General features: G+C 56.4%; 2 protein-coding genes across 3 annotated transcripts in view; one reads left to right on the top strand and one right to left on the bottom strand.

Annotated features, from left to right (window-relative positions):
* Positions 1-1,586: 1,586 nt before the first annotated feature.
* On the bottom strand, positions 1,587-21,114 carry ERF (ETS2 repressor factor). 2 transcript variants are annotated; one of them, XM_077850175.1, is made up of 5 exons: positions 20,991-21,114; positions 15,924-16,053; positions 7,043-7,277; positions 6,520-6,635; positions 1,587-6,417 (listed from the first exon to the last, which is right to left on the bottom strand). In XM_077850175.1, exons 3-5 carry the CDS (start codon positions 7,072-7,074, stop codon positions 5,123-5,125), a joined length of 1,443 nt encoding a protein of 480 aa, XP_077706301.1. In that variant the 5' UTR covers positions 7,075-7,277; positions 15,924-16,053; positions 20,991-21,114; the 3' UTR covers positions 1,587-5,122. The 2 variants fall into 2 exon arrangements, with proteins under 2 accessions (XP_077706301.1, XP_077706298.1); XM_077850172.1 differs by lacking the exons at positions 15,924-16,053; positions 20,991-21,114 and adding an exon at positions 11,707-11,865.
* CIC (capicua transcriptional repressor) overlaps positions 20,793-21,286 on the top strand; it is a 26,552-nt gene continuing 26,058 nt past the window's right edge. The window contains exon 1 of the mRNA XM_077850026.1: positions 20,793-20,939. The gene's annotated coding sequence lies outside the window, so the exon portion shown is untranslated. The remainder of the gene's footprint in view (positions 20,940-21,286) is intronic.

Here is a 21,286-nt window from a genome sequence, read left to right as displayed (position 1 = left end):
CAGGCCGCGGGGCTCGGGCTGCCCGGGCTGCCCCCGCCGCCGCCGCTGCCGCCGCCTCCCCCGGGCTCTGGCCTCTTCCAGGCCGCGCCGCTCGGGCTCCGGCTCCGGCCCAGCGCCCGCCGCGGGGCACGCCGGGAGATGCAGTCCGCCTGCCCTACGCGCCGCCGTCGCCGCCCTCGGTCGGCACAGAGAACCGCGGGGCACGCCGGGAAATGGAGTCTGCAAAGGCTTCAGAGCTGACCGCGGGGGATGACGGGTCGCGCTGCTCGTCAGGAAATAGAGTCCTAGGCAATAAGTCGGCCGACTGTGTAGACGGCGGACCCTCAAGTACTTTGAGAAGTGGAGTCAGAGTCACACACTCGCTCCACTGCAGCAACTGCGAGCGCTAGATGTGCTTCAGAAATGCAGTTGAAGCCACTCTTTTCGGAGAGCTTTGTAGGCCTGATGCACGCCGGGAAACGGAGTCCAGACGCTCATTTAGTCTATTGGTTGTGTATGCCGGTCAGCGCCAGGTGCACTGTGGGAAATTGAGTCGGCGCCGGTGCATCCGCAGATATCAGGCCGTGAAGCAAGCCGGGAAATGGAGTCGTCGCCACGCCCTCACCGCATTGCAGGTGTACCGCGACTGCCAAAGTACGCCGGGAAATGGAGTCCCATGTGCTCCCCAAGCCCCAAGTGGACACTGCTATTACGGAGATAGGCTAGGAAATAGAATAGGTAGGTACGGCGTTCCTCTGCCCTCTTATGGTGGGCCGCAGTTCCTGCCGGGAAATGTAGTCGACACCAACGCTTCGGAGTAGTTGCCACAGTGAGCCTTTGTGTCTTCTGGGAAATGGAGTTCAAGGCAGACTCATTTGACTGAGGGGGAGGGATCTACCAGGAGCCCGAAGAATGCTGGGTAATAGTCCAGACCGGATCCTAACCCTTTGAGACGAGACTGCAGAGGCTCGCTGGGAAGTGTAGTCCAATCGGTACATTTGGGAAAGCGTGAGCCAAATGTGGAAGACGTCAATCCCCTGGGAAGATTGCAGTGTTCAACGCCTCCTTACCCTCCTCAGACCCCAAGAAAAAGCTGAAGTTGGTCAGGGGCTGCGGTAAAATGGAGCCCAAACATTCCAAATTCCAAGTTTCCACAAATCAGGAAGGAAAAACCCTCCCTCAAACAATTTGGGGAACAAAGTTCCCGGTGGTCTCTCAGAACAATAGTCTTCTAGCTTTTTCTACCGACGCGGGTTCACCAAGAGGCTGAGACGAGCATTAAAGCAGGTGAAAAAATTTCCGTTTTGCATCTCCTTTCAGCCTTTTGCGTACTCCCGCCTTCTAAGTTTACAGGATCCAGGAGGGCCCAAAACAAGGAAGCCGGCTAAGAGTAGCCTCGGGTTTTGTGCACGGACTAGGTCGCCCTATTTATCGATTAATAACCGGAAAGACTAATTTCAAAGGACCCTGGGAAATGAAGTTCGTGCGAGGGAGCGTGTGTGTGTGTGTGTGTGTGTGTGTGTGTGCGCGCGCGCCGGAAATATTTGGAACTAGAATGAAATCATCCTCGGCCCCTCCTATCCCCTAGAATAATGGGAAATGGAGTCTCTAGACGTTCACTTTAATCTGAGTCTATGTTCATACTGTCTTGCCCTTTCTGAAGCCTGAAGTCTCGTTCACTAGGTCTGACTGCAATTCGCAGCGGACCCACAAAGCCTTAGGGCCCCGGCAGTCTCGCGAAAGCCTTCTGGGACTACATTAACCAGAAGCCAAAGCGCGGACATACTTCCGCTACCTTTTCAATGAACGCGGCTGCATTAAGGAACAGTCCAGAGCGGGGGCTTCTGGGAGTGGTAGTTTTTCGGTCAAGTGGTGGTTGCTGCCCTCTGACGGCAGCTCAGAGATGAAAAGCAAAAATCTGAGTCAGTCCCAAGCCTGGGTAAATCAAATCCTACACTGGACCACCAAGGCCCAAAAGGGCAGCGGAGAAGTGCGGGATGGCAGCGGTTACTTAACGGCCGGAGCTCATGGGACACGCGCAGTGGACGGCGCGTGGACAACCGCCACGAGGGGATTGGGGTCCGTGGGAGTTTGAGGGCGACCATCTGAGGGAACCTTACCAGATTGTTTGCAGGGGTGAGAACGTTTGTTGAGGGGTACTAGGGCAGACTCTTAAGTGTCTATGAGGGGCCCGTGGGTGTCTTGAGGTGCTCAGGGGAGTCCATGGAGAGGTGAAGGGGCCTTACTGGGAACCAGTGGAGAAGTCACAGGGGATTTGGAATGTCTTCAGGATCTGTAGGATACCAAGAAACCACCGCTGACTGAGGGGATCTCTCAGGGACCCCAAAGGGCAAGCACCAGGAAGGAGCTTCAGGGGCCTGGGAGGGGGCGAGGGGGTGTGATGGTGCTGGGGGTTACAGGCAAGAAGAGAGTCTCTGAAAGGATGAATTGATGAAGTATTGTGAGACCTATAAAGGGCTTTCTATTTGGAATCAGAGATCCTGGGATATAGAAGGGAGCAAGGGTGTGGTCTTGCAGAAACTGAATACATTTAGGTGGGTCATTAAAGATTAGAGGAGCCGCTGGTGTTTTCAAGACCAGATGCCACCTGTGACATTCCTCAGGGTCAGAATTGGAGGCGACAGGTCTGGCTTTGCCGTGGTCTGACCTGAAGAGCAGTTCTGGAGCTGAACGCTCTTTAATCCATATTAGACCTGGTTAGAGATGCTCTGAAGGCACTGGAATCGGGCTGAGATTACGAGTCTGGGTCCACCCCCCTCCTCCCAGTGATAACATCCCCCTTTCTTCATCACACCACCACCACCACCACCAACTCAGTTGCATCTATGTTGCCAGGAGACATGCCTCATCCCAACTTCCAGAAATAGCCCAGTGGCCCCCACCCCAGGGAGTGACTTACATCACCCAGGAGAGGGAGCAGTTGCCCGCAGGCTGCCAAGGGAGCCTCGGTTTCCTGCCAGTACCCCAGCCCTGGATCCTCTCTTCACTGCCAATCGACATCATCTGGGACCACCCACCCTGGGCTGGCAGGAAATGAGGGTGAAGCCTGAGCAGATAGGAACTGCCAGCTCCTTCCCCCTCAGTGGCGCAGGGTGGAGTTTCTCCGTGAAGCCAGTCCAGCAGGCCTGAGTCCTCAATTCCCACTCCATTTCTTAGCTGTGTAGCCTTAAGGAAACTCCTTCCTCTCTCTGGGCCTCCTGTGCCTCACCTGCACTGAAGGGGTTGGACTGCCCCTAAGGACCTTTTCGGCCAGAATTCCTCCTTTTTCATCCCCGGAGCAAGTTCTCCAACCTGAGCTTCTAGCTTTATAAGCTCACCTTTCAGATCCTATGATCTTGAGACCTTTGTCTAGATCCAACCATCCTGGCCTTAGGAGAAAAAGGAGTCGTCAAAAGAACATGGGCTCCAGAAACAGACCTCATTTTAAGTCCTGGCTGGCCTTAGGGCCTTAGGCAAGTCATTTAACTGAGCCTTGCCCTTACCTCACTGGATGTGGGAGATAAAGCACTGCAGCTAACTAGGTATCAGCAAGTCGATCAGTACCAACTATGATTAAGCCTGTCCCTTCTCTTGGGACACCTAGGTGGCTTAGTGGTTGAGCATCTGCCTTCGGTCAGGGCATAATCCCAGGGTCCCAGGATCAAGTGCTTTGTCAGGCTCCCCGCAAGAAACCTGCTACTCCCTCTGCCTATGCCTCATGAATAAATAAAATCTTTAAAAAAAATTTTTTAAAGCCTGTCTCTTCTCCACTTGCTGGCAGAACATGTTTCCTTGGTTTGACAGACCACTAAGGAAGCGTGCAAGGTCTACATTTCAAGAGACACTGCAGGCCTGCTGCCAAAGTCTCACTCCCAGCCATGGGGACAGGGACAGGAGTATACAGAACTAGAAAGGAAAGGCAGTTCAGGTGATCAGAAGAGCAAAGGGCGATAGTGTTGTGGAATCTCAAGTGCTTCCAAGGACCAGGGGATCCCCCACAGAATAGGGGAGCTGTCTGAGGGCCAAAGGGTGCCTGAGATCTTTATCATCAGGCCCTGGGATTATGTGGCTCTGGGGTCAGATATTCCCCAGGCTTGGATTTGACCCATTAAGATGAGGTTAGACCTTCTGGCCATAGATCTCCTGGAGGGACAGTCTAGGCCCCTGTCTTTCAGAACCAAACAGAGGCTGTGACCTTGTGGTGGTTGTGCCTAGCACCCAGGACAGATCACCACATCCAAAGGTCCAAAGTTTTATTGTTTTGAATACATTCTCCAGCAGCCCCCCAACTTCCCTCCCCCCCCACCCTCCATCCCCAATACAGAATAAGGCTTGACCAAAGACCCCCACCCCAGGGGCCCCAGCTAGGAGGCAGAGGGGGCTTCCAGTTTGGTTTCAGGGCACCCCCTTCTCACCCCCCCACCCGCCTGCCTATGGGCTTAGTCCTAGGAGCAGCTGGGGGTGAAGGGGTTGGACCAGTGCTGGGGTAGGGAGTGGGAGAGGGATAGCAGGCACTTGTAGAGATTTGTGGCCTCTGGGCGGCACCCCTCCCCCTCCTCTGCCCCCCACCCCCCACCATGGAATTTTTGGTTCATCAGAAAATGTCCCTCCCTCTCCTGCTGCAACCCTGTGGGGTATGAGAAACCCAGGCACTCAGGGCCCCTGGAGGGGCAGGGAAGGCAGGACGGGGCTGAGGATGGCCGGGAACGGAGAGGGACTGGGACAGGGACAGGAGGCAGAGAACAGGGAGGGAGACAAGGCTTTTACTTCCTAAGCGATTGTAATAAAAAACGTTCCTGGGCATGGAGGCCAGAGCCTCAGTTCAAATATAAATTCCCCAGAATGGAGGTGGCCCCCTCAACTCCCCCCCCCTCCCTACCCTCCCCACCACCACTTTGCCTGGAGCTTAGAAACCCACAGATAGGGGAAAGCCCCCAGCCCTGGGCACCCACCCACCCTCACCATTAAAAAAAAAAAAATTAAAAGTTTTTTATACAAAACGTGGGGCAGGAAAGGGGAGGAGGCCGGGAAGACACCAGAGAGCTGTCCTCACCTCCAGGGCTGGGGGTGGGGGGGTGGTTAAGGCAGCAAAAGAAGCATGGGAGGTGGGGGGGGGACCAGGGGGACCCCCTGCCCACAGCTCTCAGGAATCTCGATGCTCCAGGGAGAGCTGGGCTGTAGCGTGCTGGAGGTCAGAGCTCACTCGCCTCGGGGTGAGGGGTCCCCCGGCCTCCCCGGGCCCCTCCCCGCGCACCTTCTTGTCCTCACCCTCATCCTCTGGGCCCCCAGCGGGGCCCCCACCCCCCTCCAGGCGACAGTCTTCACTCCAGCGCCGCTTGAAGCGCAGCTTGAGAGGCATGCACTGCGCCGCCCCGGGAGCCTCGCCGGGCTCGGGCTTGGGGGGCGCGGGGGGGGCACGGGGGGTCTTGAACACCTCCCCATCTTCCTCATCCTCATCGCTGATGTCCGTCACCTCCACTTCCTCCGACTCGCCTTCCGAGATAGGCTCCACCTTGATCTGTGGCGGTGGCGGTGGCGGGGCCAGGGCCCCCGCACCCTCGGCCAGCCCGCCCGCGCTGCCACCACCGCCAATGCTGATGCCACTGCTCTTGTCAGCACCCGCCGGGGCCTTCTCCCCAGCTGCCCGCTGCCGGCGTCCCAGCGGGGGCGGCTGGAGCTTAAACTTGAATGGGGAGGAAGAGGAGGAAGAGGAGGACGAGGCCGAGGAGGGGACCGGTGGGGTCTCCGGTGCCATGGGCGGCAGCGGGCACTTGTCAGGGCGCTGTGGCTGGGGCACCACCAGCCCAGGGTAGTGCAGGAAGGCGCGGGGACTGAGGTGGTAGTTGTAGACGCTTTGGGTGTGGGCCTGCAGGTACCGTTTCATGTCCTCCGGGCTGAAGGAGAAGTGGGAGCCTCCCCCTGAGCCGCTGGGGCCACCGCCACCACTGGGGTACATGGGGCTCAGCGTCGGGGAGGGAGTGTAGGCCAGGTGAGTGGGTGTCATGGGCAGAGCCGGGGAGAGCTGAGGGGGGAGCAGGGAGCCAGGCCCAGCCAGAGGCGACACAGGGAAGGGGCTGAGGGGCTCAGGGCCACCCCGGGGCCGGGGGTAGACACGGAAGACGCCGGGGTCATGGGGCAGGCGTGCCAGCGGGGGCCCGCGGAAGGCACCCAGCTCCGGAGGCCCTGGCGGTCGGGCCCGGGGGTCCTCTCCCAGTGGCTCTTCCAGCTCCGACGTGCCATCGCTGCAGTCACTGACTGAGCCTCGGCCCAGGCGTCGGGCCACCACAGCCGAGAAGAGGGAAGAAGAGGATGAAGAGCAGGCCGGTGGGGAGCGGGGGTCCTCGGTGGGGGACAGCACCTCGGAGGGCGTTGAGGGAGGGAAGCGGAAGTGGCTGCCACCCGATGGCACTGGAGGGGCACTCTGGGGCACTGCGCCCCCTGCAGGAGAGGGGAGACGTGGCGTCAAGGTCCGCGGTCCAGCCTGGACACAGGCCCATCCTCTCCTCCCTCTGAGGCCAAACCCCCAGCCCAACTACTCACCAGCCAACCCCACATCGATGAAAGGGTAATTAACCAGCACCAGTTTGTTGAAGTTGAACTTGTAGGTGAACCGTTTCCCCTTGGTCTTGTGCAGAATGCGTTTGTTGTAATAATAGCTGTGGGCGTAGAAACACATTGGACCGTCAGTCACGCAGGGACCCCAGTCTAGACCCTTACTCGACGCAAGTTGGGTGTCGCTCACCAAGGAGGACCAAGAAACCTGGGTCACACGCGAGAAGCCAAGGACCCAGGAGAAACAGCTCTCCCCTCAGGTCTGGGGCCAAGACTAGAGGCCACACCCAGACTGTAGTCTCTCCTCAGGACACTTCTATGTGACAGAAGCGCTCCAAGGAGGATTAGGACTTGCCCGTGGTCGCACCGCTCCGAGCTGGCAAAGGATCAAACCCGAAGCCTATTCCCGTGGGTTATACGCTCCCCAGCCAGTGGGGGCTCCCCAGCCAGTGGGGGCTCCCCAGCCAGTGGGGGCCATCCACTCTGCCCAGGGGCTTCTGCCCCTCCTCACCGCAGGGCCCGGCTCAGCTTGTCATAATTCATCTGGGGCTTGCACTTGCGGACACCCCAGAGCCGAGCCACTTCGTCAGGGTCCTTGATGACGAATTCCCCGTAGTCCCCCTGCCAGGCGATGACACCCTGGTACTCCTCTTTCCGCAGCAGCTCCAGGATAAAGTGCCACAGCTGGATCTGCCTCGAGCCAGGGGACGACTCCGGCTTGTAGGCCCAATCCGGGAAGGCAAACCCTGGGGACAGACAGGAGGCAGGGGAGTGGCCCCGGGTCAGGATGCCAAGTCCAAGGCTTCAGGTCCCCTCCCAGGGTCCACCCTCCTAACCCCGCCCTCCACGTGGGGAAATCCGTCTCCCCTCTGCCAAGTCAGGACCTGAGTTAGGGAGAGACAGTGTGTGTCTGTGTGTGAGGGGGCTAGACGGGAGCTGGGGGGGGAGGGAAGCTGGAGCCTGCTCCAGCGACACGGGAGAAACAGGAAACCGTCGGCGGCGGGTCCCGGGGCCAGTGCCAGGGGGCCAGGCACCAAGCCAGGCCGGCGGGCAGGGCTGCCAGTGGGGGAGGGGCAGGAAGGGGCACACGTGGCCAGCCGGGTTGGGGCGATCCCCCCCGACCCCCCCAATTCCCATTCAGGGCCAGTTATACCCCTCCCCCAACTCACCCCACAGCTCCAGTCCCCTTCTGGGAACATAACACTGTCTCCCCTCCCAAAACCTACCAGAGCCCGACTCCCACCCCAGGACCCGATGATTTTTTTTTTTTTTCTTAAAAGGACCAGGAGGGGTGGGGTGGTTGGTTGACGATGAGGTCAGCGCTTGCACACACAGAGGCTTCTGTCTTCCCTGGAGAGTGAAACCCAGACTGTCTGAGAGAGCCCCCCCCCAACAAGCCCTAGACCCTCTGTGCTGACTGCCCTCCCCGGACCCAGGCGCATGGACACAACCTGGCTGGAACGCCCCAGCCCAGGCCTGGAGACTGAGCAGGCAATGCTGCAGCCTGTTCCCCCTTCCGCCTTCTCATCCTCAAGCTTCTTCCCTGCCCACCTGCCTACCCGCCCCCAGCATTAACCTTGGGTAGAGGTTGGTGGTGGGCTGGCTGGTCCCTGGAGGGGGTGGGCAGCCTGGGGGGGGGGACGGTGGGGGGGCTGCGGTTGTCATTTCCCAAACCCCCGGGTAATCAGGGGCCATCAATAATTCAGCACTAGGCAGCCGGTAATGGAGGGGTGGGAGGAGGGAAGGGGAGGAAGAGAAGGAGGGGGAGGCAGGGCAGGGGCCCTGATGCCACCAGAGGGAGAAGGCCAAGGTGGACAGCAAAGGATGGGCGGGGTCCCAAGTCCCAGTCAGGCTGCTGGAGTGAGCCTCTGGCCTGCCTCAAGCCCCAACTGAAGCAGGTACCAACCAGGCCTGGGGCAATGCTGAGCCTCCCTCAAAAACTCCACCGCAGCCTGGACTCCCAACAGAGGATACTTCCCCTTGGGGACACAGGGATTCAGCAGTTCCTACTCCCACAGGCACTACCCCTTCTAAATCCAAAGCTGACTCTATCCCCTACAGTGAACCAGCTTCCTGAGCCCCAGCCTTGGGTAGGATGGAATGGCCTGCATTCCCCACCAGTCACAGCCCCATTCAGAAATCCCAGCCTCAAACCAGCGCCTCGGGGCTCCAAGGATACGACCTCCAGCTGGTTACAGTCCCAGAGTCCTACACCAGCAGCCCCTGCTCCATTCAGAAGTGACAGCCCCTGACAATGCCTTCCATAGATCCCAGCATCCATAGCCCCATCCCTCTCTCGGGAATCCAGGTGTTCATCCCCATTATCCTCACCCCACTGGAGATTCCAGGTCCCAGGGTCATCCTCAGGGCCCGAAGGCCCTTAGGAGCCAAAGTTACCAAATGACTAGCTCCATGTACCCTCTGAGTCCTACAAAAAAAGCTCCTACCTCCCCCCAACTCAGGGCACCAAGCTCTGTGCTTCTCCCACCTAAGCTCCAATCTGGCTCACAGACCCAGGAGTGTGTGTGGTGTTGGCGGTGGGGGTTGTGAAGCCCCTGAGACATCAGTCTGGAGTTGGGGGAGTATACTGACTTCCATCCTCCCCCCCAAAATTAAAGCCACCCTTCCCAGCCCACCCGCCCCAGCCTCCTTGTCCCGGTAACCAGGCAACGTGTGTGCAGCGACAGTCCTGGGAGCGGGGGAGCAGGAGGCTAAAAATAAACTTTGCAGAAGAGAAGGAGTGAGAGAGACTACATGCAACACAAAGGGAACTCGGAAGGGAGGTGGGGGGCTCTGGGAAGGCCTCAAGCTGCCTTCTGGGGGCCGTCCCAGGCTGCCTCGTTAACCCCCCCTCCCTGAGCAAGCCTCCCTCAGGGGCTAGGACCCAGGATCCCACTCCAGTTAGAGACCCTCCCCACTCCCAGGTCCACCCCTACCCGGCTTTCCTCATCGGACATGGCATACATGAGGGCCTGTTCCTGGCTTTGGGGGGAGAAGAAGAGCGGGGGTGACGTCAGGGTGTCTCAATGGGGCTCTGTTCCCCAGGCCTTGGAGCCAGGAGCCAGGCACGGGCAAGGGGAGCATGTGTGAGTGTGTGTTGTGTATGGGTCCACGTGCTTCAACAGGGAACCACCGGGCCTGCGCCAAGAAAGCTTAGGGGAGCAGGACCCCTGGAGCATGGGGGTGGCAGTGAAACAGACAGCAAGCAGTTGACACTGAGAGAGGTGCTCAGGACATTCTGAGACAGGATGGAGAGGTGGCAGCAGACAAGACAGGAAGGGTTGGGATGGCAGGGTCCCAGAAGGCACACCTGGGTCCCACAGAGGCGGGGTAGGGATTCTCCCAGACGGACTGGAAACCAGGGGTGGGGAACAGAACTCCTGGGCACCCCCCAAATTCACATGACTGGCCAAACTTTTTTTAAAGGGACCATGGGGGTCGGAAGGGAGGGGTGGTGGTAGAGGAAGAACACGCCGACCTCCTGGGGGGCCCTACCACCTCCCCCACTACAGGCAGCCCTCGGTGGCGCCAGAGCCGGGAAGAAAACAGGAAGTGGGAAACAGCCGCGGCAGAGACTAGAGGGGCCGGGATGGAGGATCGGATGAGGGGCGTGCAGACGGACAGACGCGCCGATGGACCGATCGGGAAGCCATTCCAGGCCCCCGCCCCTTCCCCCAACCGGAGAATCCACACGCGCGGCTCGGCCCCAAGACAGGGGTAGGGGAGCGGCCCAGCCGGTCCCACCAGGAGAAGGCCCGCAGCAGGGAGGGAAGACGAGGCGGGGTTGTCTGGGCGCCTAGGCCCCCTCCTCGGGCGAGGGGAGGCTCCTGCTGCCCCCAAGGCCCAGCGGCCCCGCAGCCTGTGGGAGCCAGAGAGTATGTGGGACGCACGTGACTGACCCTACAGCACTCTGCACCCCTGCCCCACCCCCCTGCCCCCCTCCTCGGCCCCAATCCCCAGGCGCCGGAGCCCGGCTCGGAGCCCTTTAAGAGCCGCCCCCACCCGCCGAGCGGGGGGGCGGGGTGGGTGGGCCGGTCGGGGCACACACCCGCACACAGGAGCCCGAGCCGCGGCCGCCGCCGGGGGAAGGAAACAAGTTTGAACAGCGGCGCCCGGCCCCCTTCCCCCTCCCCCGTCCCCGCCCCGGGCCGGATTCCGACGGGGTAGACGGGCAGGGGGCGGCTGGGACCCCTCCCCCCAGCGCGCTCGGGCGCAAAGTCCAGCCCGCGCGAGCCCGGGGGCGGCGGGGGAGGGGAGGGGGGAAAGTCCGAGTGGGAGGGGGGTTAATCCCGCTGCCCCCCGCCCGCCGACGGACGGGGGGGAGGGGAACCTTGGCCCCTTAAGGAGGAGCAAGTTGGCGGGGAAGAGGGGGGCGGAGGGAAAAGACGGCCGGTTGAAAGAGAAGCGCTGGATGAGGGAGGGGGGGCGAAGGGGGAGCCTCCGCGTCCCCCCCACCTTCCCCACCCTTCTCAACCCCGAGGCCCCGGCGGCGCGGGAGGAGGCTACCCAGGTCTCTCCGGAGCCACCTTAAAGCCGCGCGTTCTAAGGTCGGAAACAAAAAGTTCCTTTTTCGAACGTTCGGGCTGCGCTTTGGAACTTTGCGACTCGGCGCGGGCGGGGGAGCGAGGAGCCGGCGGAGACGGGCGGGGGAGGGGCGGCGCAGCCCGGACCCCGAGTCTCGGGCTCCCCAATCACGCCTTCCTCCTAGAAGCCATCCCGTATCCCCCTCTAAGCCGGTGCGGGGCAAGCGCCGCGGTGAAGGTCATGGGCCGGACCACGCAGCGCGGAACCGGGAATAGCGGGCCCCGTGGACAGCCCCCCCACACACGCCCCGCACACGTCCCGGCCCCCAGAGTGCAACGTGACAGAGCGGCGGGGAGGGACCCCGCCACCCCCGTGATCCCAGGAGTGGGGGAGAACCCAGCTTTCGGGGTCCAGCAGGGAGAGGACCAGGACTCGCGGCACCCACACCACTCCGCCCAGACCCAGAAATTGGGGGTCCCATGCAGCACCCCTCGCTTGCGCCACGAGAAGCAACAGGTCTCGAGTGCTCGGGGGTCCCCCGGAACTGGGGATCCCTCGGGCTACCCCGAAACCCTTCAGCCCCCCCAAAGTTTCTACGCCTGGTTTCCCGGGGCAACAAGTCTCCCCCACACGTGCTGCCCCCGCCCCCACCTGTGTCCGCCGGGGTCTTCATGCTGGGGGGCCCGGGGCGAGGCGCCCCGACTCCGGGCCGCAGCTCCCGGCGCCCGCGCTGCCCCGTCCCGTCCCGCGCCCGTCGGGCCGCCCTCGGCGCTTCACCCGGCCTCGCCTCTCAGAGCCTCTCCCCTCCCCGCCGCCGCCTCCCGGGTTAATATCGCACTCCGGGGCCGGGACGCCCACGCCCCCCGGCCGGCGACGTCACCGCCGCGTCGCCATGGAGACACTGCGCCCGCCCCCTCCCCGCGCACTCACACACACACTCGCCGGCGCGCAGCCACTGAGGACCGGCCGGCTCTGGGCTTAAAGGGGCCGCGCGGCGGGGGAGGAAGGAAGGAGGGGGCGGGGGTGGGATGGGGTCCTGGGGGTCATGACCCTTTTCTGAGGCTCCAAGTCTGCAGATAACTTGAGTCCTCGGCACTCGCGACCTGCCGCCCCTCCTCCTCTCCTCCCCACTGCAAAATCCAGAGTTTCTTTTGGGAGCTTGTAAGAGGGGAGGGGGGAAACTGGAGGTGGGGGGTCAGAAACTTTTGAAAGGCCTGGACCTTTCGGGAGGGGTCAGGATCTTCACTGCAGGGGGGCAGGGTCAAGACCTTGGGGGATGATCAAGACCACATTTCCCACCCTGGCCTTACCCTACCCGCCCACCCACCCCCCCCAGCCCTAAGCCTGCATGGGGGCAGCTGTCCGGGGGTGGGGTGGAATGGGTGGGAAGCATTTCCCAGCATCGGAAACGGGGAGGCGGCTGTGCCCTCTGCTCCTCCGGGGATGGGATGGGGTCTTGGCCTTCCAGATAGCCCCAATCCCAGCTGGTGAGGAAGTGACCAGAGAGAAGGCATTCGGGAGCATCCCCCCACACACACTCCATCCTCGGGCAGCAGCTGTCCTAAGGACACGGCTGGCGTCGGAGGTACCCCCACCTCCATCGCCGGCGCTGGGGGTTCCGGAGGTGGAGCCAGGATGCGAGGGGGCGATCAAAGTCTGAACAAATGTGCTCCCAAGGGGCACTGGGGGGTCGCCAGGAGAGAGGAAGGTAGGCTTAAGGATGAGGGCCAGTGCGTAGGGCAGTGTTAAGTCTGTTCTCCGCAGCGGGGAGGGATGGATGGAGCCTGAGGCTTCAGGAAACAGGAAATCAGTGCTGATCAGATGGCTAGCTGGAGCTGGCAGCAGGGTAGAGGGCAAATAGAAGCGATATCCACGACTGAGCCTGGAGACAGAGTTTCAAAGAAGACTCTGAGGTACCAAAGGAGAGGCATATTGGAGGGGGTGGGGGAGTGATGCTCAGAGAAACTGAAATTGAGAAGATGGGCCGGGAAAGACAAGCCACTGGGAGGGAAGGCCAGCAGGGTCAGACTCTTTACTTCTTGGAGCTTCCTGATGCATTAGAGCAGTCCCTCACCATTGCCTCAGAAGTCTCTAGCCTCTTCCTCCATGGAGGCCAAGGCCTCGAGGGAAGCATCACCTCCCTGGGGAATTATGTAACCTTGCCTACGGACAGTGCAGCTCCCCCACGGATATTGTAACCCTCTGGGAGCAGTGTGGTCCAGCAATAATAATCGCCATCATTGTTATTATAACAGCTCCCGAATTCCTAGCGCTCATGATGTGCCAGGCATTGGGCCAAGCATTGTCTGGGGCATCTTGTCATTTGATGCTCACAAAATCCCAAAGAGGGAAGTTACTATTGTTACCCCCATTTACAGATTAAGAAGGTGAGGCTCAGAGGGGAAATCAGCCTGCCAAAGTCCTACAGCCAGGAAGTGTTGGGAGTCAGGATTCAAAGGAAACCTATCCAATTTGGAACCACTACCCTTCACCACTATTCGTTAACGCCTTCACTGTCCGCCCCCCTCTGAAAAAGACAATGCTGAGTTTCAAAGATTATAGGTCTGTAATGGCTTCAGTGATCCCACACTCCCACTGACAAGAGAGAGACTTAGGTTGCACCCCTAACTTTGCTACTTCCTGTCTGTGACATAGAGCAAGGGAGTTTGCCTCTTTGAGCCTCAACTTCCTCATCTGTAAAATGGGGATTTTATTAGACCCAACATGACCAGCTTGTTTTAAGAAATCGGGGATGTGAAGTAAGTATGCAGTAAATACTGGTAATAATTAGTAGGAGAACGAATGAACTATATACCCCATGAATAATGTAAGGACCCCTCACTGTATAGACTCCGAACAGTAGGCAACAAATACAGGGTACCGACAGTGTAAAATGGCCTCTTAATGGCATAAGTCCCACCCTGACCCAGTTGGATAACTCAATCCTACTGTTTCAATGAAGTACAATCATGGATGGGTGGGCGTGCCTCGTGGCAGAGTCTGAGACATCACTGAGAATGAGAGTCCCTGGTGAAAATGTCCCTTGGGTAGTGTGACCTCTGGTGGTTTGTGAAAACCTATCCACAGATAGTGTAACCCCTCAGGGGTTGAGTGACTCTACCACAGAATCATCGTAGGCCCTTTTGGATAGTTCACTTGCCTCGTGAACCCCATCCTTGGGGAAGCTGGACCCCACTATTACCATATGAAACATTCACATATTCTGAACTTGTGATAGAAACTATTCATCACTACCAGTCATTCCTTAAAGACGTGCCATCCAACCAAGACCGTATCAATTCCTTTTCTTCTTTTTTAAAGATTTTATTCATTTATTTATGAGAGACACAGAGAGAGAGGCAAGGACACAGAGAGAGGGAGAAGCAGGCTCCATGCAAGGACCCCAATGTGGGACTCGATCCTGGGACTCCAGGATCACGCCCTGGGCCTAATGCAGTCGCCAAACTGCTGAGCTACCCAGGGATCCCTGACCGTATCAATTCCAATGAACAAGGAGGACAGTCCTCTCTCTGCTCCCGTTCACTGTGAAAAACCTACACAGATCCCCCCTCCCTGGGGCTTGTGAAAAGTGCAGCCTCTCACAGACCTAAGACACGCCTACAGTGAGCAGTGTCATGCTCCAGGGAGAAAAGAACTCTGTCCAGACAGTGAAAGCACCCTCACTCCCATGGACCTAGCACTTCTTGTTCCAGTTTACCATCCTGACACAGATAACATTTATCCTGTTGCTATCAGACTAAGGCATGGACAGAACCTGTCCTCAAAGAAATCCCAACACTCCACAGACCTCACTCCTAGAAAGGAAACTGTATGGATGATAAAAAATCAGAGTTGCAACCTACCCATCATCACCTAGAATGAGCAACAATGAGCCATTACTAGGTACATTGTAGCTCCCTTAGAAATAATATGAATCACCCTATAAGGAGAATGTAGCCACCTAAACAGTGTGACCACCCCCAAACAAAAAAAAAATGTAGTCCCATTAAAGAGTATAACCCTTCTTCAGCTCCCTGACTTGAAATGCTGAAGGGCTCCTGCACTCAGACCTGGGTCCTCCTCTCCCCCTGGGTGATCTCCACCAGCACCTTGTTTTTCATATGCCATCTCTATGCTGATTACACCCAAATTTCTCTCTCCAGCATAGGACTCACCCCTGGCCTCCAATCTCACACATCAAGCTGCCTCACCAGTGTCTCCATTTGGATATCTCAAGCTTGTCAAGTCTTTCTCAGCTCCCACAAACTGTCCCCAAACCAGTCTTCCCCATTGTGGGCACCTGCAACACCATTTTGTAAGTTGCCCAGGCCGAATTCCTTGGAGTCATCCTTAACTTCTTTCCCTCACCTGTCATCTGGTCTGAAGGGAACTCCCATATGCTCTACTTTCAGCTGCTTCAGAATCAATCTCCTCCCCACCACCACCTTGCACCTCTGGTCTGGGGACTCTTCACCCTCTCCTAGCTGCCACCAGCCCCTACAATTTGTGCCTCACTCACAGCCAGAGGGGTTCTAGTAAGTCAGATGACATTCCAGTGCTGCCCCAAATCCTCTGTTCTCTGGGAGTAAAAGCCAACTCCCTGCAGTGGCCAGCAAGGCCCTTCCTCCCTGACTTCACCTTCTACCTCTCCCTCCATTTCTGTGCCAGCTGCACTCCAGCCTGTGATTCCTTGAACAGGCCAGGCTTATGCCTGCCTCAGGGATTTTGCCTGTGCTGTTCCATCTGCCTGGAAGGCTTTCCCTCCAGAAGTCTACATAGATCTGCCCTTCATCCCCTTCAGATTTTTATTCAGAAACCCACCTTCCAAAAAAAAAAAAAAAATAAAAAGAAAAGAAAAAGAAACCCACCTTCTCGGGCGGCCCCGGTGGCACAGCGGTTTAGCGCCGCCTGCAGCCCAGGGCGTGATCCTGGAGACCCTGGATCGAGTCCCACGTCGGGCTCCCTGCATGGAGCCTACTTCTCCCTCTGTCTGTGTCTCTATGAATAAATAAATAAAATCTTAAAAAAAAAAAAAAAAGAAACCCACCTTCCCAATAAGACCCTTCCTGACTACTCTATTTTATTTATTTTATTTTTTAAGATTTTATTTATTTATTCATGGAAGACACAGAAAGAGAGAGAGGCAGAGACACAGGCAGAGGGAGAAGCAGGCTCCATGCAGAGAACCTGACATGATCCCGGGTCTCCAGGATCACCACCCGGGCTGAAGGCGGCGCTAAACCGCTGAGCCACCGGGGCTGCCCACTGACCACTCTATTTTAAAATGGAGCCCCCTTGAGATGCCTGGGTGGCTCAGTGGATGAATGTCTGCCTTTGGCTCACATCATGATCCCAAGGTCGTAGGATTGAGTCTCACATCAGGCTCTCCACGGGGAGCCTGCTTCTCCCTCTCCCTATGTTTCTGCCTCTCTTTCTGTGTTTCCCATGAATAAATAAATAATTAATCTTTAAAAAAAATAAATAAACTGGAGCCCCCTTCCAAGACCCCTATGTCCCTTCCTTCTATGCACTGTTTTTCTCCATAGCACTCATTCTCACATGATATGTATTTCTGGGACGCCTGGGTGGCTCAGCGGTTAAGCGTCTGCCTTTGGCTCAGGGCGTGATCCTGGAGTCCCAGGATCTAGTCCCACATCAGGCTCCCTGCATGGGGCCTGCTTCTCCTTCTGCCCGTGTCTCTGCCTCTCTCTCTCTCTCTGTGTCTCACATGAATAAATACATAAAATCTTTTTTAAAAAGATATATATTTCTGTAATATATTAGCTTGTCATCTGAATCCCTCCTCTACAATGTCAGCTCTGCTTTATCACCGTGCCTATACCACAGTGGGTCATAGAACAGTCTCGTAATATGTATCTGCTGAAATGAACTGAGTCCAGGTACAGTTGGTATAACCCCACAATCAGAACCCATCATACAGACAGAACGAAGTCCATAACGATACAAACTCCAATCTGCACTGTGGCTCTCATATGGACAGTGGAAACCCCAAATAGTGCAAAGCTGAAGAACAGTACAAACCCCGGTTTAGGCAGCACGACCCTCATAAACCTCATAGAGACAGGGTAACCCTCATAAATAATGTGAGTCTCACTCAAATAGCACGGCCTTCATAAACTTTGTGAGCCTCATATAAAAGGGCAATCCACATAAATGGTGTAAACCACATATTGGCAGTGTAACTCTCATAAACAGTGTGAGCCCCATATACATGGTGAGACAGCAAATAAACAGTGTGGGTCCCCCTACATATAGCATATACTCTCATTAGTGCGCTCTACCACAGAGGCAGCACGGCTGGCTTAACACTTTGAATTCCTCTATCAACAGGGTCAATTCCTACAACCTGGGTAAACCCATATGCACTCTGGAGACAAGCATATAAATAGGGTCATTTCTGTAACTGGTGTAACTTTTCATGTGAACAGTGTAGCCCCATAGTCATTTAGCCTCATGCAGTGTAACCCATGGACACCGTGCCCTCACATGGACGGTGCCGCCAGCCTCAGTGGGCCACTCAGTGAACAGTGCAGATTTAACAATGATTGCAATAGGGTGCCTGCATGGCTCAGTCCTTTAGGCATCTGACTTCAGCTGAGGTCATGATCTCAGGATCCGCACTGGAGTGTTACATGGGGGAGGGGGGAAATCCGTGCTCAGCAGGGAGTCTGCTTCTCCCTCTATCTCTGCCCCACTCCATGCTTGTGCAAGCACTCAGGCACTCTCTCAAATAAATAAAATCTTAAAAAAAATCCAATGGTTGCAATAAACCTCAATGTCACTATGTCAGTTTTATTAAGTCATTGACAATGTAACCTTTTTCCATAAAAAGGGAGAAAATTCCACCTTCCTTTTAAGCCCCTGGACCTTGTAACCTTCATAAAATTATATTATGCACCCCCTCTCCAAAGTCCTAATTCTCCTATTAAAAATTACCCAACTTCCCTTCAACACACATATGTATTAAGACAGAATGGCATCCCTGAAGGGTGGTGTAACCTGTCACAGACAATGAGGCTCCAAATAAAGACCAAGAAATGGTGAATTCATGAATGGCAGGGATTTCCCAGGGCCCAACACAGGATGGGGCACATAAAAAAAGTGCTTCTCCTATTTACTGAGCGTTTACTATATGCAAGGCCCTGGATTCAACATCTGATTTCATTGCTACCTCAACTTTATCACGTAGCTACTCCCATGATCCCCATTTTTCAGATGAAGAGAGTGAGACTTAGAGAGGTTCCAGGCTCCAAGGCAACACAGCTAAATAAGGTGACAGCTAAGACATCAAGTACTGGACCAAATGCTTCCTGGTAGACCAACAAATGCCCCAAAGATCTGTTGAACCCTGAAATCTTGCCGAAAAACACTGCCCCCACCATGACCAGCACCACCATACACAAACCGTGGACAAGGTGACCAGTGAGACTGAGGTGGCACAAACTCTTGAGGCAGTGATAACCTCCCGAGTACTGCCAATCACAATAATAGCTAAGATTTTTGAGGATTTACTCTGCTGGAGACACTGTTCTAAATGCTTTGCACATAAATTCATTACAACCTAATGCCAAGGTGGTTTTTTTTTTCTTTTCTTAATTACCTCTGTACAGATGTAGAAATGGAAGCACAGAGGGATTAAATGACTTGCCCTAAGTTACACAGCTGGGGAAAAAGCCCAGCTGGGTTTGACCCCAGCAGCCTGGCTAAGCCTCTATTATTCTGCTTCCTGCAACATCACCCCTTCCCTCCACTTCGCAGGACAGTGTAATTCCATTGAACTGTACAACTAAGTTAACTACATTTTATGTAATTCTCTCAGGGGCAGGGTACAGCTGACTGTGCATACCTTTCCTTGATGACAGCGAAAATAGGTCTTAGCATGAATTCCCATGCACAGGTCTCCTTCATGTATGGTATAACTCCAATAAGCAGTGAGGATTCTTCTGTAGACATTGTTTGTGTGTGTGTGTTGTTGTTGTTTTTTGGTAGATTTTATTATGAGAGAGAGGAGCACAGGGGGAGGGGACAAGCAGGTTCCACACTGAGCATGGAGCCCGATGTGGGGCTCAGTACCGTGACCCTGAGAGCATGACCTGAACTGAAACCAAGAGTCTGGACACTTTACTGATGGAGCCACCCAGGTGTCCCCCCCGCCGCCCCCCTGCCCGCCCCCCGCCTGGTGGACATTGTAAAACTGACCACAGCTGAGCAGATCCTGAGCCAACAGCACAGGCTCTTTCACTACAGCAGAATGCTCCCTGGGCAAGGTGAGTTCCTTCATAGACAGGACACACCTCCCCACCGGCTGGCTGATTCTCCCTCACACCTAATGTGAACTGACCATGGACCATGAAATACCATCCCAATCAATGGAAGTCTCCCTCTAATGCAATATAATCTGCTATGGGCAATGTGAACTCCCACCCAGTATGTGCCTCCCCGTGGACAGTATAATGTCTCCTATCCATGACAAAGTTAACAAGGACAGTGCACACCTCCATGTATGGGGAGCCTTCTGCAGCGGCTGTGAACCCTTTTCATGACAGTGTAAACCACTCTCCAAGGGTCTACCTGAGTAGGCAATGGGAACTCTTCTGATACTATAAGCTTCCCTCAGACCCAGCATCTACTTAACATACAGTCTAAACTCAAAACCTGCTCGATACTTAAGTGCACACTCTTCTGGAACGTGATCAAAATAGCACAAAATAGCATAAAATAGCATGGTTATGAAATGGCATATGTAAGTCATAATACAATAGCGTAAGTAATAGTGTAAGATTCCTTCTCAGTGTGAACTTGTAGACAGTGAAATTTCTCCCTCTCTCAAAGCGAAATCTTCTGTGGATGGTGGATAACATGAATCTCTTCAAACTCAGTGAACCCCAATGGACAACTGATATTTCTTCCTAGCCCCGGGATGAACTGGCCCCACAGTGGGAATGTTGCACAGCATGCACCTGCGATAGGTTGGGTGCGTTTTCTTCACAACTGGGATGAATCCTGTGTGCATCCTCGGAACCCATCACAGGCAGCGGAAGGCTCCCCTAAGGCCAGTGTTCACTGTTCCCCATTACCCTCTATCTAGGGCAAATCCAACGGATTTGGAGAATGGATGCACTGCAGACGGCTTCACACCTGGCATAAACTCCGTGTCCGGGCTGCAGGAATCTACTACTGACAAGGCATATCTCTCCCCTCCCTACCCTGTGTGAACTCCACCCCCCCCACCCGAGACCTTAAAAAAAAAATCTCGCTCCCGCCAAGCGCGAACACCCACAAAGTAGCTCTCCACAGAATGTAGTGAGAAGGGAATGTGGTGTGAAGCCCCATGGAGCGCCGCATATCCCCATCCCATGCCCCGACAAGCCGAGGGGAGCTGTCAGAAAACTGCACCGCCCTAAATGTCAAAGTCTTGGAAGGGGGGACTTTTCCCCAGGGTCCCCGAGCCCCAGGCCGCGCGCGTTCACTCCACTGCAGCGCGCGCCACCCTACACGCGCACGTTCTCTCCCCTCCCGGTGGCAACAGGGCTTTCCGCGGGGCCGCGCCGGACTTTCTGAAGCTGTTGATTGGTCATAGTCCCGGCCACCCTACAGCCAATCAAGCGGGGGAAAGGTGACATCACTCGTTCTCCTCCCCTCCCCCCCACCCCAAACTTCCCTACTCCCGGCTACCGACAGCAACAACCACGTGGGGGAGGGGTAACAGAGTAGAACCCGGTGAGGTCATTGCGCCGCCCCGGCCGCTGCTGATTGGCTGCGGGGCTTGCGGGTGGCGGTTGGCTGCTCCTCGCACCTCCCCCTCGTGCCGCTACAGCCGCTACTGAGAGGAGCCACTGGCGACGCCAGAGCCGGGAATCCGGGTGAGTTGGGGCCCTGGGTCTAAGATGCTCCCGGTGTGCAGGGAGACTTACAGGAACTGCCCTGTCCGACTTTTTCTCCTCGCCCGGGTTCTTTGGTGCTACAGCACTCTGTCACATGGGAGTTGTAGTCTGTTATGTACTGTCGACTATGGGCCGGAGACGTCAGAAGACTACCATTCCCAGCAGGAATTGCGACTAGCCGGTCAACAAACGCTCAGGCCACGCCTTCTCAGTCCGCTTATTGGACAGCCTATTCCTTAGCCCTTCCTTCTTGCACTTCATTGGCTACTGTCCCTCACAGAGGCTGGGTTCCGGCCTAGAGTGCAGGGCGACTGGGTACTGTATTC

The sequence above is a fragment of the Canis aureus genome, chromosome 1 (genome assembly GCF_053574225.1).
Source record: "Canis aureus isolate CA01 chromosome 1, VMU_Caureus_v.1.0, whole genome shotgun sequence".
Taxonomy (NCBI): Eukaryota; Metazoa; Chordata; class Mammalia; order Carnivora; family Canidae; genus Canis; species Canis aureus.
Note: the sequence above shows the minus strand (reverse complement) of the source record. Positions and strands in the feature narration are given on the sequence as shown.

What these genes read in the sequence shown, in the direction of transcription:
- ERF (XM_077850172.1), bottom strand. Translation starts at nt 11,728, where the DNA reads ATGAAGACCCCGGCGGACACAG. An exon ending in AAGCTGAGCCGGGCCCTGCG is followed by an intron (nt 6,636 to 7,042) that starts GTGAGGAGGGGC and finishes CTACGCCCACAG; the next exon opens with CTATTATTACAACAAACGCA. An exon ending in CATCGATGTGGGGTTGGCTG is followed by an intron (nt 6,418 to 6,519) that starts GTGAGTAGTTGG and finishes CCTCTCCTGCAG; the next exon opens with GGGGCGCAGTGCCCCAGAGT.